Raw genomic sequence first — 15,856 nt, forward strand, 5'->3', positions numbered from 1 at the left:
CTACTGATATCAGCCATATGTTCTGCAAATTGGTCAGATCAGTGTGACCCCTGGATCAATTGTCATGTAGGTAGCCCAGTGACCCATCCCACGGTAGCCCACTATAGAACCGGCCTGGGGGGTAGATATCCCTCAGACCCTGATTGTGACCCAACCACTCCTGACCCACTAAAATGCGGATTTGTAAAGTGATACATAAGTGATATTGATCTCCGAGCTGAGTGGCAGGATTGGCCTGCATGTGTCTAGTATTATCGTACTGATTGCTTGTTACTTTATCAGAGACATGTCAGCGAGATGACGAATTTCGTCTTTTTACATTTCAGATTTAAGCAAAGCAATGTCCGGAGGAGGGATGTCGCACTTTGAAGAAGCTGTCAGACAAGAGCTGGAGGAGGCCATGAAAGTAGACCTGGAAAAAATATTGTCTACTGCACCGGAGTCTGAAGTAGAGGTACGTATCCTTCAATGAAACCTATTGTTCTCCCTTCTAAATGGGTTGTGTAACTTCATTTTATATATTAGAAGCAAATAAATGATTGATAAATGGGCGCTAAATCTGAAATGCTGAGCCAGCATTATAAGGCATTTCACAAATATATATGTAAAAGTTCCCATACTAACATACAACTTAAGACATTACAGCTTGTAAACAGCTCTAGTTTCCTAATAATTGTAATGTGTGTGATTCTCCACCTGAGATTCACTGACTGACTGTTGTAAGATTCCTTCAGTAGGCCAATAGACAGTAAGGGGGGGATTCAATTCGGCAAGGAATAACGTGGCGCTAATATTACTGTTAATATGGTCATTTTAACCCAGACTTCTGTTTGCAGCTCCCTGAGCCACGAGCAAACTTCAACGTTAAAGATTACCGTACTAACAGTAATAATGCGCACTATTACCGTATGAACGGTAATAGTGCGTAGGCCACGTTACTTTTGCGAGTAGCTTGGCCAATTGAATTCCCCCTAAGAGTGATTATTTGAGACTGTACTAGATAAATGATGGCTAGAATCTGATTGTTTGCTATGGGCAACACCTTCACTTTTCTTATTTAAAAGGTTTGATGAACAACCCTGTTAATATTAAGAGGTAGATTTATGTTTGGCTGTTTTACCAGGAAGTGCCAAGAGACAGTTGCACTGCGATGTTGCAGGGCACAGGAAGGGAATCTGTCCAGTCTTCTCATCTAGTGCAGGATAGAGCACTTCTTTGGATTTCTATGGAGGAGGATTGGATGAGCTGAGTGGGATTTGGGTGAGGGACCCTCCCCAATTGCTACTTGTGGAGGGTGCACGTGGAGAAGAGGGAGAGTTGTGCAAAGCTGTACATTCTGCTTAAACCATTCTAGCCAGTTCAGCAGGAACCAGGCTCTAGGGCAAAATGGGGACATATTGTATTTATGGCTTGGTATGTAGAAAAAATAGTGTTTGTTTCAGCGTGTTTTCAAGTAACCGCCTTCCACCAAGGAAGCACAACCTAAAAAAAAATATATTTTTTAGATAGAATGTAAATTAATTTTTGATCTCTGAAATATGTACCAACATGGCGTGTTGAAAATGTTAATTATCCTGGGGCAGAGTGGGTGGTCAGGACATAAACAAATTAGAGCAGATGTAGAACCTATTAGTCCTTGCTGAAATTGAGCGAGTAATTACCGTATAAACGGTAATAGTTTTAACGCGCTCGTTCCGGCGGCGCCCGGAGGAACAATTGAATACCGCCCTTAGGGCTAGATTTACTAAACGGCGGGTTTGAAAAAGTGGAGATGTTGCCTATAGCAACCAATCAGATTCTCTGTCATTTATTTATTACATTCTACAAAATGATAGCTAGAATCTGATTGGTTGCTATAGGCAACATCTCCACTTTTTCAAACGCGCAGTTTAGTAAATCTAGCCCTTAGGGTGAAGTCCTAACTGGTCCTATAGATTTACCCCAAGAAGCTGGGAACAGGAGAAAAATAGTTTCTGGGAGATTTCTTTATTGTTAAAATATCTAAATACAATTAAAAATGTTATTTTACATGTAAAGACACTATTGATGCAACAGTTGAACAAAGACATCTTAGAAAGAAAATGTTTGGATCTATCATTATTTTTGATAAGCAAACATAGTTCTTACAGAGTGGGGAAAAAAGAGTTCAAGTGCAGTGAGAGTAAGTTTATTGCCCGCTCAAGCTTCCAGGTTAATGTTTAATTGAAGATTTTTTTTATTGTTCTTTCACATTGCACAACTGTCTGTCTGATGTGTACTGCTTCCTCCATGCTATGGTGAAATGTTCTGACTGTCTGATCCATGGGCAGTAAATTTGCTGCTTTTCAGATGACGTTGAACTACAGCTACCAACATAGCAAGGACTGAACTTTAGGTGGCCATACATGTTTAGTCTGGGACCAAAAAAAAAACTGTCGAATCGACCAAGCAAAAACTTGGTGTGCAGGCAGCTTCTCTTTAGAATGTCGGAGGGATGGAATCTAACATTAGTCCTCACATGCTTGCACTGCATTGTCCGAAGCCACCAATAATTAAAGATGAAAATAAGCTATTTTTGCGCCGAATACCGTTAATGTAGATTTATACAGTCTTTGAACACTGTTGCTCCTCTTTCGATGAAGGTAATATTTCTGCCATTGGTCAATAACATTACATGCTTAATATACAAAGTGTATGTTTTCCTACAGCACACTAAGAAAGACCTGGAAGGCTTCCAGAAGTTGTTTCACAGATTCCTGCAAGAGAAAGGTCCATCTGTAGATTGGGGGAAGATCCAGAGGCCACCAGAGGATTCTGTAAGTTGTCCCTTCCTTACTTTACTAACTGCAAAACAATGACATATGGATCTTGACATTGGATATTGTCTTCAGCTAGTTCAGCAGTTATTACAGCCAATGTTCTCTTTCTACAATTATTTTACTTGTCTTTTGTGTATGCTTTGTTTCTATGCTTTACTGAGCTACCAATGTTTGGAAACAAGTTATGATAATAGCAGTTTGAAGCTTGAATGAAACTTTAGGGTTTAGACCTAGTGCGCAGCATTTCAAATGTAGCACAAGGCAACTTTTTTTTCTTTATTTAGTGCTGTTATAGGTATCACCATCGACACCTATGTTAAATGCTTAATAACTTGTAACAGTCCTCAGGAGATTGACGTGCGTGCATTAATATTTTTCTGTTTCAATAGCCCATAGAAAACTATTTTTCGAGTTATATTAGCCAGCAGATACATTTCTTGTCAGGAGCATGCTATGCAGAGGAGGCAGATTCAGCAGTATAAGTGTAAGGAGAATGATGTGACTTTTTTTTGTTTGGAGAGTGATTTATAAGAAAATTACAAAAGTTCCTAGAGGTGTTCGGTAGAGCTGGGTAGTCTTTATGGAAACTGACTTAAAGCTCTTATGTGACCTCGATATACCCTGAGCTACAGTTTGCTTTAGGGCTTCCTGAACTCCCAGTGGCACTGACACATTCCTCTCCTTGTTGTGTACCCAAATTCTTCTTTCCCCTCACAGTGGCTTAGTGGTTAGCACTTCTGCCTCACAGCACTGGAGTCATGAGTTTGTTTCCCAACCATGGCCTTATCTGTGTGGTTGTATGTTTCCCAGTGTTTGCCTGGGTTTCCTCCGGGGGCTCCGGTTTCCTCCCACACTCCAAAAACATACTAGTAGATTAATTGGCTGCTATCAAATTGACCCTAGTCTGTCTCTGTGTGTATGTTAGGGAATATAGACTGTAAGCTACAAAGGGGCAAGGACTGATGTGGGTGAGTTTTCTGTACAGCGCTGCGGAATATAGCGCTTCATAAATAGCTGATGATGATTCATCAGTACAAACAAAATGAGAACAACTTTGCAGCTTATAAAGCAGAGGCTTTGAATCCTCTCGTTATACTTCTACTGGGGCATGAATGGCAGAGGTCCAGCACTGGCGAACATCCAGAATCTAGCAGTTTAACAAGAAACACTGAAGTCCTTTTAACAGGGCACAAGTAAACCTTCTATCCCAAATTGAAATTGCTCCCTGAACCATTTCAGCAAGGCTGGATTTATTTGGGTATTTTTGATGTTGATGGAATATGGAAACTATTTTGTGTCCTCATTCACCTATGCAAATTAGGATTATACCTACAATAATGTCCTTGGTACCATGACAAAATAACTGAGAAATTGCCCCAATTCCATCTCTCTGTGTCTGGTATCACAATAAACTGTATGACTAGCATTAATCCTGGATGTACACTGCACATGCGTCCTCCAGTTCAGTGCCTCCTAAGTAAATGTTGCTGCTTCCTGCTATACAATACACTTGTGGCATCTTTCACCCAAAACTTGGACTCACTTTGTGGGACAAAAATTGTAGAAGCCAAATACACATTACTAAGATATAATAAAGTGACATGTGTATGTGTATGTGTGTATATATATATATATATATATATATATATATATATATATATATATATATATATATATATATATATATATATAATTATGCCCACATAGTTTTTCAGAAGAACAGAAATATGGGTAAGTAAATAGTTGACAATGTTCTACATGCGGTACATGATCCCCAAGTATCTCCTGCAGTCACTTAGAGGAGCATTGCTAAACAACTTAATAAGGGGGGGCATATGGGGGTCATTTTTAAATGCAATTTATGATAAATTGGGCATGATGCTCCATATTAAGTATCATGAATAATAGATGTACATTAAACAAGATCAGAAATATCACACACATTTAATTGCAAAATGAGTGGTCTGGAAATCTTCATGATCTATATATATGATTGGTAGTCGGGAATTATAAACAGCCGGTTCTGGGATGGTGCTTACTGCACCTTTATTCCTTTGTGGATTGTATTAGATATGGGCCTAAACTGAGAGGTCTGATACATATGATCGTTTAAACACTACATTCTGTGTGTAGTTAAAATATCTCTACACCATAATGTACTATGTACCTAATAAGCTCCATTGTGTTTTATTGAGCATTAACACATGTGAATGCTGCAGGCAATGTAAAAAAGTGTCAAAGTGAATGCTTGCTGGAAAGTGTGAATGGAATGCTTTATTCACTCACATTACATCTTCCACTTATATCTTCAGCATTAAAGCACATTTTAATAGAATTGCACTGAACACATAACATTATGACTGTATGTACTATACCAAAAAAGGATGATTCCATTAATATCATAGATAATGTTCTTCATCTCTTTACTGCTCTAACGGTAGAAACCTTATCTTTGTGGGTTTTGTAATCTGTACTTTTTGGTTGCGATATTTCCGTGTACCATTAATGGTATGTGTTAAGGGAAAATCAATTTGTTATTGAATGAAGACACTGTACTTTGTTATATAGTAATTTTTTTGCAAGTTGATGGTATTTGTTATAAGCTGCATAGTTATTCATGTACCTTGTCATGCTTTGTATTGTAATTACACTGGAACTTGTCCTGCACAAGTTATGTTTCTTTTCTCTGGAAATAAATCGTCTAAGTTCTAGGTATCTGTTTGCAGAAACCAGAACGGTGTAGGGCACACATGTACAAATGGTAGTCCTATGCATCAAGTACACGAGATATTGCTGGCATTCATTTAGTGGTTTATGTGGTTATTCTACTGTGTCTCAATGCTTAATGTGTTTTTCTAGGATGTAGCCTATCCTGAGTTATGGGCATATTAATGCACGGTTTCTGATTATGAACTATAGCTATTGTTGCAGCTGCATCAGAAATTGTTTCCGCCAAGAACTTATTTTGTTACTCTACTTCCACATTGTGACATGATGGCAGCAACCGCATTGGAGGAAATGTGCAGATCCTTGCGGAGTGTGGTCTCAGCACTTCACGTTCTAGCCGCATACTTAGATTAGATTTTTTTTTTTTTTTTCAGAATAAAATATTTAAATGAGCTTTAAGGATTGAGGGAGCACAGCTGGGTTGGTGGAAAATTAGCCATTAGTCTATACTTTTCAATTTGATGTCATTTGCACCATCCAATATTTAAATGAGCTTTAAGGATTGAGGGAGCACAGCTGGGTTGGTGGAAAATTAGCCATTAGTCTATACTTTTCAATTTGATGTCATTTGCACCATCCAATGTTACTTTAATGGGTTGGAGACATTATTGAGACTTGACAGAAGTGTTTTAGGTTTTAGGAGATGAACGGAAACGTTGAAATGGATGAATGTGGTGGCCCTAAAGTTGTAGCAGACAGGACTTTTGAATTTAAGTTCTTACTGTTTCTGCTATATCCATTTTCACCGGGACTGGCGATCCTGCAAAGGCCACACATGGTGCTTTAGGGAGGGCGGTTCCGGAAAGCGTAACATAGGTGAAGAAACAAGCACAATTGTACATACTTAACTGAGCTGCAAGTCACCATTTTTTCTAGTTTAATAAATAATTGAATTAATTAATGTACGAATTTTAGGAAGTTCTAAGGAAAGCAAGTTTGAGGTAACTAGCTTTTTAAATGTCACTCGTTTGCCAAAATTGTCTCCAGGGTACTCGCAGCTTTTGTGACTATATGTACTGAACTGTTCTCCAGGTCTAGCTGGCTGCTAGCTGAGAATAGGAGGTTCCAGAACTAGTGTCTAACAGGTGATGGAAAGTTCCATTCGGTACAATGTAATTCACATGCATTAAAAACCTTTGAGGGATAGAGATACTGTCAACCAGGCAGCTGAAGATGGGAAAGATCTGTGTCATGTGACTTCTCGTTTTGTATCACATCAAACAAACCCCCCTTGCCACTATTTACCTACATATTCTCCTTTTTTATGTAGCTGTCACATGGCTAATTTGTAATGTTTACTTTACTTCAGTCTTGTATGCATAGTGTTAAACACACACTGCTTATTCAGTGTAGCTCAAGTACAGTGTTATGCTTCATTTGTTACACATGTGACTGGACGCTAATGTTTCAGACATTGGTGGCCTTTTAGTGTTCTCCCTAGAATATTTTGCCAGCCAGGTGACATTAAGAAGCAGCTGGGTGGGGGCAGTTGTAATAGTTTGCAATAGTAATGAAAAATGTTGGAGGTTATTGCCCACAGCTGCCAGGACTGGTCAGATTGGCTGGTCACACTGCTGGCTGTAGTGCTCACAAAGTGCCTGTTATAATAGGAGAAACAATGGTTTATTCCATTATAATAGGACTCTGTTGGGCTCCAAAAGCCGGGTGGCAAGTAAAAACAGCCGAGCGGAGTACACAAATGCCGAGGTACCCTATATGCATAGTTGTCTGCTCTCCCGGAATGTCCGGGAGGCTCCAGAGTTTCTGGGAATCCTCCCAGACTCCCGGGAAAGGAGGGCAACCTCCCAGATCCTGGACAATTTGGCAAGTTAAATAGACGGGTTAGGGCTTATTGACCCGATTCATGCGTCATCGTGGCCCTGCACCCTGCTGGTATTGGGCACAATGGTGATGATTGTTTAGGGGGTGGGGCTTATTGACATGATTCTCCAATCCCCGCCCCCACCTGCCCCTGGACCTCCCGGAATGCAAATTGGAAAATTAGGCCTAAATGTGATGCACGTATTACGGTTTATGAAACCTTGCTGCCAGTTGTGGCACTATATAACTGCTGGAGCACTACCTTTGCTGATTAAAATATTGTTTAGAACAGTAAGTGACTCTCTGGCTGATGTGGAACTGCAAGTCCCATAAGACTCCTGTCCAAAATGGCTAAAAAAAAAATTGTGAATTTTGCCATGTATTCACATCATTTGGTTCATAGAAGGTTGTTCTAACCTATGTGTAAGAACGAGTGAGGGTACAGATATAGTTGTGTATTGATATGACCCTGTTATTTTGTGGTATTTTAAATGCAGGGTAGAGACCGCTTTAGTGATGGAATTAATAATCAATTTTTTAGGGTACTTTTTTTTAACACTGAAAGTAGTTAGTGTTTCTGTTCCCTGCTCTACTTTAAATTCCATAAAATGTTCTATATTGTATGTGTTTGGAACATGTTATATTGCACTATTCACTTAGCTTGCAAGTTCATTAATATATTTTTGACCACATAGGTCTCCAGTATTGGACTTTGTGAATTTTTCAAGTTCATAAGAAAAGACAAGTCTACCACTTTGGCAGCGCAGGATTTTTTGAAAGGTTATTATATTTCTGTAGTTTATGTGGTAAACCCATAAACCAGTGAAGAAAAAGAGATTACTTATAACATTGACTGTGTCACATTAGTCTTTTATAATGAAAAAAGTGATAGGTACTTACAGTTAAAAATGTGTTCATGGCTGATCCCCCAAACCTTGAATACATCCCAGAACTAATGCATGAGAACTAATTTCCCCTCCTTTATCTTCGCCCCAGTTTCCTGTTTGTGTGTCATCGATAGGCATTTAGATTGTAAGCTTCACTGGGGCAGGGATTAATAACTGCAATAATTTTGAGCATTGAAATTCAGTGCCTAAAAAAGGCACGTTAACCAGTTGCAATTACCTTTTATTTCTTTCCTGTCATTAAGTGTAAAAACACAGTAAGGAATCCTTAACCTTATACTTCAGCTCAACACAGTAATTTGTCAGTGGCTGACGTATTTGTAACCAGCAATAAATTGGTAAGGGACAGTCTCGTCCACTACGCATGAGGTATTCTCTGCCAGCCATCACTCATTCTCTCCGTTACATCCAAATGTAAGAGCAACATTCTTTGGTTTTCTTTATTTTATGAATCTGCTGATGAAGTGATGAAGAGAATTTTTCCCCCCATAATTCAGTCATTTGCTAAAGCGTATAATTCAGATGTTTCATGTTTTGAGTGTGATCCAGGCAGCGTGACCTACTCCCATATTTGAACTTACCTCATCATATATGATGTCACTGTTATTTTTTTTACAACACGCAATCCCTTTCAGCTACACACAGACACGCCTGTGGCCACATTTCCCATGACACACGGCAGTATCTGTCCTACACATACATTCCATTACGAGCGTTCACACCCTAGTCCTTCACACAAGGACATATAATTACTTCCTTCCTATTTACATTAGTAACATTTATAGATAATTAGACTTGGTGTATGTTGTTATAATCCAATTGAATCATTTACAACATACACAAATAACTTTTAAACATACCTAGCAAAGCTGCCATCTTATTTAAGACTTTTCATTACTTAAACACAACAAGTCCGCTGGGATTTTGAACAGGAAAATTTTGCTCAGTCCACAGGCCTGGAGCTAGCTATAGTATGTCAATGACAAGTATGAAATCAGGAGAGCTCCATGATTAACCTCTATACAGAACAACTGAAGGACACACATTGAGGATCACCCTTATAGTTCAGGAAAGTTCATATTCCTGTAACATTTTATTGATTATTTTATTAACTTCCTTGACAAAGTACAGAAAAAGAACTATGAAAACACTAATGATTTACAGCCGTTTGTCTCTCCATTCATGTGTCGTAAGGATTAACAGACTCTGCTTTATATGTGCTTTCCTCATTTAAGAGTATTAACTTGAACTAGAACCAAAGGGGGATAAGGGACTCACAATATATGTACAGAGGAGATGAAGTGGGACTTTGTGGAGTCCGCAAGCAACCTGAGTCTTAAATGTTCCTCTGTGCTAACTAGGGGGAATTGAAGGTCCATCTTATGCTTTAAAGGTCATGTTTTCCTAGTTGGTTTTAACTCTGTGTTCCCCTACCAGCTGTCAACCCAGGGTCTGACTACTATTATACAGCTCTGTTTGTGTTTAACATTTAAAAGCTTGGAAAATTACCAGATGCAAGGGTTACCCCTTGACTCTAGATAGCAGAAATTTATTGAAGTTGGGGGGTTGCTTCCAAAATTATTATTATGGTAGATTTGTAAGGCGGCACAATGCTCTGCAGTGCTGTACAGTAGGCAAAACGGTACATACATAAAACGGGGACATACAAGGTAGGCAAATTAAATGCAGACATGAATACAAAGGGTTTAAAGGACCCTGCTCATTATAGAGCTTACATTGTAAGTGAAGAGGGCAGAGCTGAAACAAGAAGAGTGAGTGTGGCTCACAGTGGAAATTGGGATAGTTGTGAGGGTGCATTAGTGTGAATAGTGTTAACAGGGATAAGGTCACCTCTAAAAGAGAGAGGGGTTTTCAAAGAGCATTTTAAGATTTGAAGGCTGTGGAAAAGTCTGATTGAGCGTGGTAGGGAATTCCACAAGTGGGGAGCAGCACGGGAGAAATCTTGTAGGCAGCAGTGAGAGGTGGTTACTGGAGATGAAACAAGGCGCAGATCAGAGGATACCCTTAATTTTTTTTTGCATAGTTGAGAAATATTCTGGTTAATTAGAATAAACATTGAATCAGATGGTAGTTTTAAAGCTGGACCAGCTGAAAAACTGCTGTATCAGCTCCAGGGAGAATTTCAATACCAAGTGATATAAAATAGGTATCTGTTGGATGTGATTTTACTGCTGATACAGTTAGATGTGTGGTTGTTAAGCTTCCAGCAACTAATTGTCATTACTGATCATGGCAAGGACAGGTAACCTACAAATGGGCAACTCAAGCACCAGGAGTAATTAGGATTGGTCAGCTCTGTAAACTGCAGGTACAAAATATTTCCCAATATCCTAAACCGCATTCTAAAACTGTTAACTTTTTACCTAAGGAAGAATTTTCTTTCATCACTTAAAATAAACTTGAAGGGTCCATAGTGTAGTGTGGCTGTTCTCCAGGTTTGGCCACGTTGACCAGACATTGCCGATTGCCTGAGATCCAACCAGAATTAACCTGGTTTACATGGTAACGATACAGAACTTTAAAACACTCCTGATAGTAGCTGGGCAATAGATAGGGGTTTGTTTTGTTTATACACAATAGTAAAACACCTGCTAGTCAGAGACCAGACAGTTATAGTTAAAGTTATAAGTTTCTTCATGCAACTTAAACATGACTTGCGTGAGAGCAGGTGTATGACTTTGACCGAACACACTCAAAGAAAGATGTGTACACTCAACTCAACACCTGAAAAGTGTGCAACAGGTAGCCCATTCGATCTACATAAAATGACTCCGCTTTCCAAATAGATGTTATTAGCCAGAGGCCACGCACAAATTGGTACGCCAATCTTTTCTGCTACTGACTTTGTGCTTCAGAGACTTTGTCAGGTTTATAGAGATTCCTGTTTAACAGATTCTTTTCTTATGTTATTTACTACAGTTAGTTATGGACTAAGCTATGGTAACAATAGTTATTGTACAGTCACATTTAAAGCCTTTTATTACCATGACCTTTATATTGACGCGCCCTGTTCCTGAACTACAGGCTCTTTGCTTTTTGTTAGACAACATTTTGCATTCTGCCTGATCTGGGCGTGTAGTGAGAATCCGAACCCTTTCCATGTGTGCCATCACAGGGCTGGCAGGGGCTTCACCAATTAAATGTGGCACAACACAAGACACATCATGGGGCAGAACTTGTAGTATAACATTGCATAGCAGGCTGGAAGTTCATACTTGGGAGGACAGAGGAACATAGTAGCTCAGAGTCCTTGGCAGAGACGTATCTCCTAACTAAATTAACTTTCTCTGGCTGGCAATATTTGTTTCCCTTAGTTTGTCACTGCCAATTTACAGAACTCTCACTTACATTGTTTGCTGGGAAATTTCACTGCCCGTCACTTTGCAGTTTCCACATTTTTAATATACTAAGTTGCAGGATTTAGTGAGTTGCCGAGTGGAGGCAAAAACTGCTATGCCCGTGTCCCTGTCTTCACTAACCAGCTTTAGCTGGTGATCTCTGAATGGCTGATTGTGTTCAGCCAATCGGAGAAGCCCTTACTGATGCCAAAGCATTTGTTTGATTTTATTAAGCGAATGGCTTCACGAGACATAATGTTAATCCATTTAAAAAGTCCTGTAAATTATATCCAAGTGACTGTTATCACATTAGTGTTCATTTGGAACACTAGTGTATTATAACGAATAATAGACCCCTACTGTAAATTATACATAAACCTAGCAGTGTCCATTTTGTCATTCAAATAAAAAAAAAATGATTCCAACATTTCTGAAACTGGGATGAATTCCTACAATACGCCCTTGCCCTTCCTCCCCCATGACTATGTACAACAGTCCCTGGTCTTATTACATTTAATTGGAAACAAATGCATGCTACATGATTTCCCAACTAGAAATTCCTCTGCTTTGGATAAACCTGACTAGATTTGTTTCTAGTTTTACTTTATACATTAAAATAAATATAATATAATATGGAAAGAAGCATTTTGGAAACCACAAAGAAAGTCAATATTGTTATTTGCTCTTATTAACCCAGGTACTAATTTAAAATTAAATTGATAGCTAGTCTTCACTTATTTTTCCAGTAACTTTAATTTGTGTCCGATGATGAAAAGGGAAAAATATAAAGTGGAACCTTACAGGATTGGTTTTAAACTATTACAGAGCATAGCTGGTTAATTTATAATCCACTTGCTTGTACTATAAATTTTAATACACATGGCATTATACGGTTTTATTGTAGTACTTTTACATGCTTTATGATGTGTGTTATGTTGTGTTTTTTAAATTGTTCTCATTATTTATTGTAGATTTGCAGGAAATTTCCTGACCCGAATATTCCGTTTCTTTTCAGAGAAAGTGCTTTTCCATTTATTATTATTGCTGAAACAGTCAAGTATCCATTAAGTTGTTATAAAATTGCTTTCATGTGTAGAATAAAGCCATTTTTGAGAGACCTGTGATTTAGAACTGACTGTACATCGGAGTCTGTGGTGCCTGAGGCAGACATGAATTGCTGTGTGGTACAATAATAGAAAGTGTATATCCACCCTCCCATTTAAAGTGTGTTCTATAATAATCAGCAGCTGTCACAGACCAAGGAACAATTGTAGACCAAATAAAACATTTCTGTTCTGCCCCTTGACTGACACTACCATATTCCTGTGCCTCTATTACCTAAAACACATCCATTACAACTGCTTGTACGCTAGTTTCCACAATATGGACTCCTTTATACAACTGTAAGCAGCACTACCACCTAGTCGGAGGTAATACTGAACCAGCAAAGAAATTCTGTTAACCACCTTTAAATGGAGCCTTAGGGAGGGGGGAGAACCAGTTTTGAACGCGGCTTTTGTTCCTGCCACAACCCCCATGTTTTCAGAATAGTAATTTCTCAAACTGTAGTCCTGACCAATGTCGGTAATTATGAGATATAGAATAAGTGACACTAATAGGTCAGTGACCACATGCAGTACAAGGTACCAGGCTGTGTGCTAGTGAGATTTTGGCATAAGATTTCAGACCCTGAGATGCCCCTAAAACTTGTCAGCCTCACGATCTGACTTTTCACAGCTCCCAGGAATGTTTACAAATAAAATAAACTTTTCCACTATCATTTAGCTTTTATCATGATACAATCCATTTATATGTGCATTCTTTCCAGAGATCAGGTATTTAGTCCTCCTATGGACTACCTGTAAAAATGGAAATTTTTAAAAACCATTTATGTTTTTGTTTTAAAAACCAGTTACTTTCTAACCTAAGAGATGCTGATGTGAGTTCTCTCTGTACAGTGCTACGGATTTAGTGGCGCTACATTATTTGATTGTTATTGATTGCTAGTCCCATGAAATTATTCCCTCGTTTCTTTTCATTTCGCCTATAGGTGGCACTGTGCTGTCAGTGAATATTGATTCTTTGTCAATCAGTTGCCACTTATATGAATTTAAACAATACAATTCCTTTGTAAAAATAAAGTATGCACGTTTGACTAAGCATATTGAAAGATGAGGGAAAATGACTCTTCATGGAAATTTTTTACGTTTTTAATGTCTTTCGTTTCGTTAGCACAGCTGCAAGGGTCTTGTGAGCTCCGCTCCAGTGTTAGCTGACTGATATACTTCAGTTAGTGTATAGCCAAGAGCGCTGCTGCTCACTTTCAGCGCTGCCTGTCTCTCTGTAGCAGCACTTACTGATCTATTTGTTTCCCGATCAATACTTTTAAACAGCCCTGATGAAATTTGTGAATGCTCCAGACTCATTGGTGTATGGAGCCATTACATGTTATGTGCCCTGTAAAGTGGTCAAACTAGAATTTATTTGCAGGAATCTTAGTGTAGCTCAGACCTAATGATTCCGTTCAGTGTAAATGTATGTAAGGAAGAGACTAGATTTTCATCCCACTCTTCCATAGAACATAACAGTGAAGCAGTAACGCAGAATGGATGAGGTACCTGCATCTTAAGCACCTGTACTGTTTCTCTTGGAGGGGGGCACAATGTCATCTTACTTCAGGTGTGATTTCTGTAACGATTTCACCAATGATTGAAAGTCCCAATGAGCATGGGATTCATGCTACACACCTACACGATTTACCTTCAGGGGTTGTTTTTTTTCAACTCGCCGGAAATCGGCGAGTTGACAGCTAAAATATAAAGCGGCGCTGACTTGTAAAGGCAAACTTTCATACATTTACCCCCAGATCTGAGCTCTTCATCTCTCCTAACCATCTGCACACTATACAGGTATCCACTTACACTGCTGGTCGTGAGTGCACACTCACTTCCACATTTGCCCGTCATGGTTCCATCGTTGATTGTGATTTTTAGGAAGTTTAGAAAACCTAATCAACACATGTGTTTTGGTAGGATTAAACATGATCATGGGAGAGTGCACACTAGTGCAATATCTGACCAAACGGTTGTGAACGGTGTGCTCTGCATGATAATTACATGTGTGCCCAGCCTAAGGCATTATTTTCTGAGACAGATTTGTCCCTGGAAGTTTTTATTTTACTTGTACTTGTTGTATAAAATGTAATCAACTGCACAGTTTTGAGTGGTTTTATATATGGTTTAATATGGAGTAAGGAGGAGTATTTATTATAACAATGTCTTTATTATATTTTAATGTTCAGGATCTATATCATGTTATAATATAGTGCCCATACACGTTTCATAATAGGAGCACCTGTCCACCTGCAAAATGCTGTACCCCTGGAAATCATATTTAAATGTTGTCAGCCTGTCCTTTTCTATCCATGTGGTTTTTGGTCTATGTATGAATGTTGAAAATCAAAACCGTGCTGATAAATAAACAAAAAAAGGAAAAAAGAAAATTGTCAGATGATTAAAAGTAACTTGTGTAGTAATTTCAGTAGTATGGAATATATGTAGTGGTTGAAGTCGTAGGCAAAAGGGAAAATTATGAAATGAATTTCCAGTGTTAAAGGTAATAAATAGGTCACCATAGGTGCCAATAATTTTAAAATAATAATTTTTCTCTTTAGTTTGTGTATTGAAGACACCTTGTGCGTTACAATCTCCATTATCATATGTTTACTTAACTTTGTTATCATGTTACTGGTTTGCTTTTTAATTACTAATAATATATATTGAGAAAAGACCAGAGAATAATAATAATAGTGAGAATAATGTTATTACACCAGAAAATAATAGTAAGATTAGCATCCACTATACGAAAGAAAATGAGCAGAATTGTTCAATTAGTTAATACTTATAATATGTATTCATATTTATATAGCGCCAATTGTATCGCGCAGCGTTGTGCAGAGAATAAGTGATCATTCACATCAGTCCCTGCCCTTTTGAAGCTTACCACACACGTATAATATGGACATTTCCCAGCTACATAAATTTAAAGGGACAAGGCTTTAATACCTGGAGTTATCCCCTGGAATTAGGGACTGCTTGCAACTATGTTTAACTACTATTTACGTATTAAACCCGATTATGAATGTTGTGGTGGCTTTTTGAAAAGCTCTGTGAAGTACAACTTTGCATTATAGAAAAACAAAAAATCACCCCTAGATTAATTGTATTACAGCAGGCTCTCCATCAGG

General features: G+C 38.4%; 1 protein-coding gene across 2 annotated transcripts in view; it reads left to right on the plus strand.

Annotated features, from left to right (window-relative positions):
- UGP2 (UDP-glucose pyrophosphorylase 2) overlaps positions 1-15,856 on the plus strand; it is a 58,227-nt gene that overhangs the window by 17,792 nt on the left and 24,579 nt on the right. For both annotated transcript variants that reach the window (XM_075203896.1, XM_075203895.1), the window contains exons 2-3: positions 327-454; positions 2,688-2,795. In XM_075203896.1, coding sequence (XP_075059997.1) covers positions 341-454; positions 2,688-2,795 — 222 coding nt within the window. In that variant the 5' untranslated portion in view covers positions 327-340. The remainder of the gene's footprint in view (positions 1-326; positions 455-2,687; positions 2,796-15,856) is intronic.

This window comes from Mixophyes fleayi, chromosome 3 (genome assembly GCF_038048845.1).
Source record: "Mixophyes fleayi isolate aMixFle1 chromosome 3, aMixFle1.hap1, whole genome shotgun sequence".
NCBI classification, from domain to species: Eukaryota; Metazoa; Chordata; class Amphibia; order Anura; family Limnodynastidae; genus Mixophyes; species Mixophyes fleayi.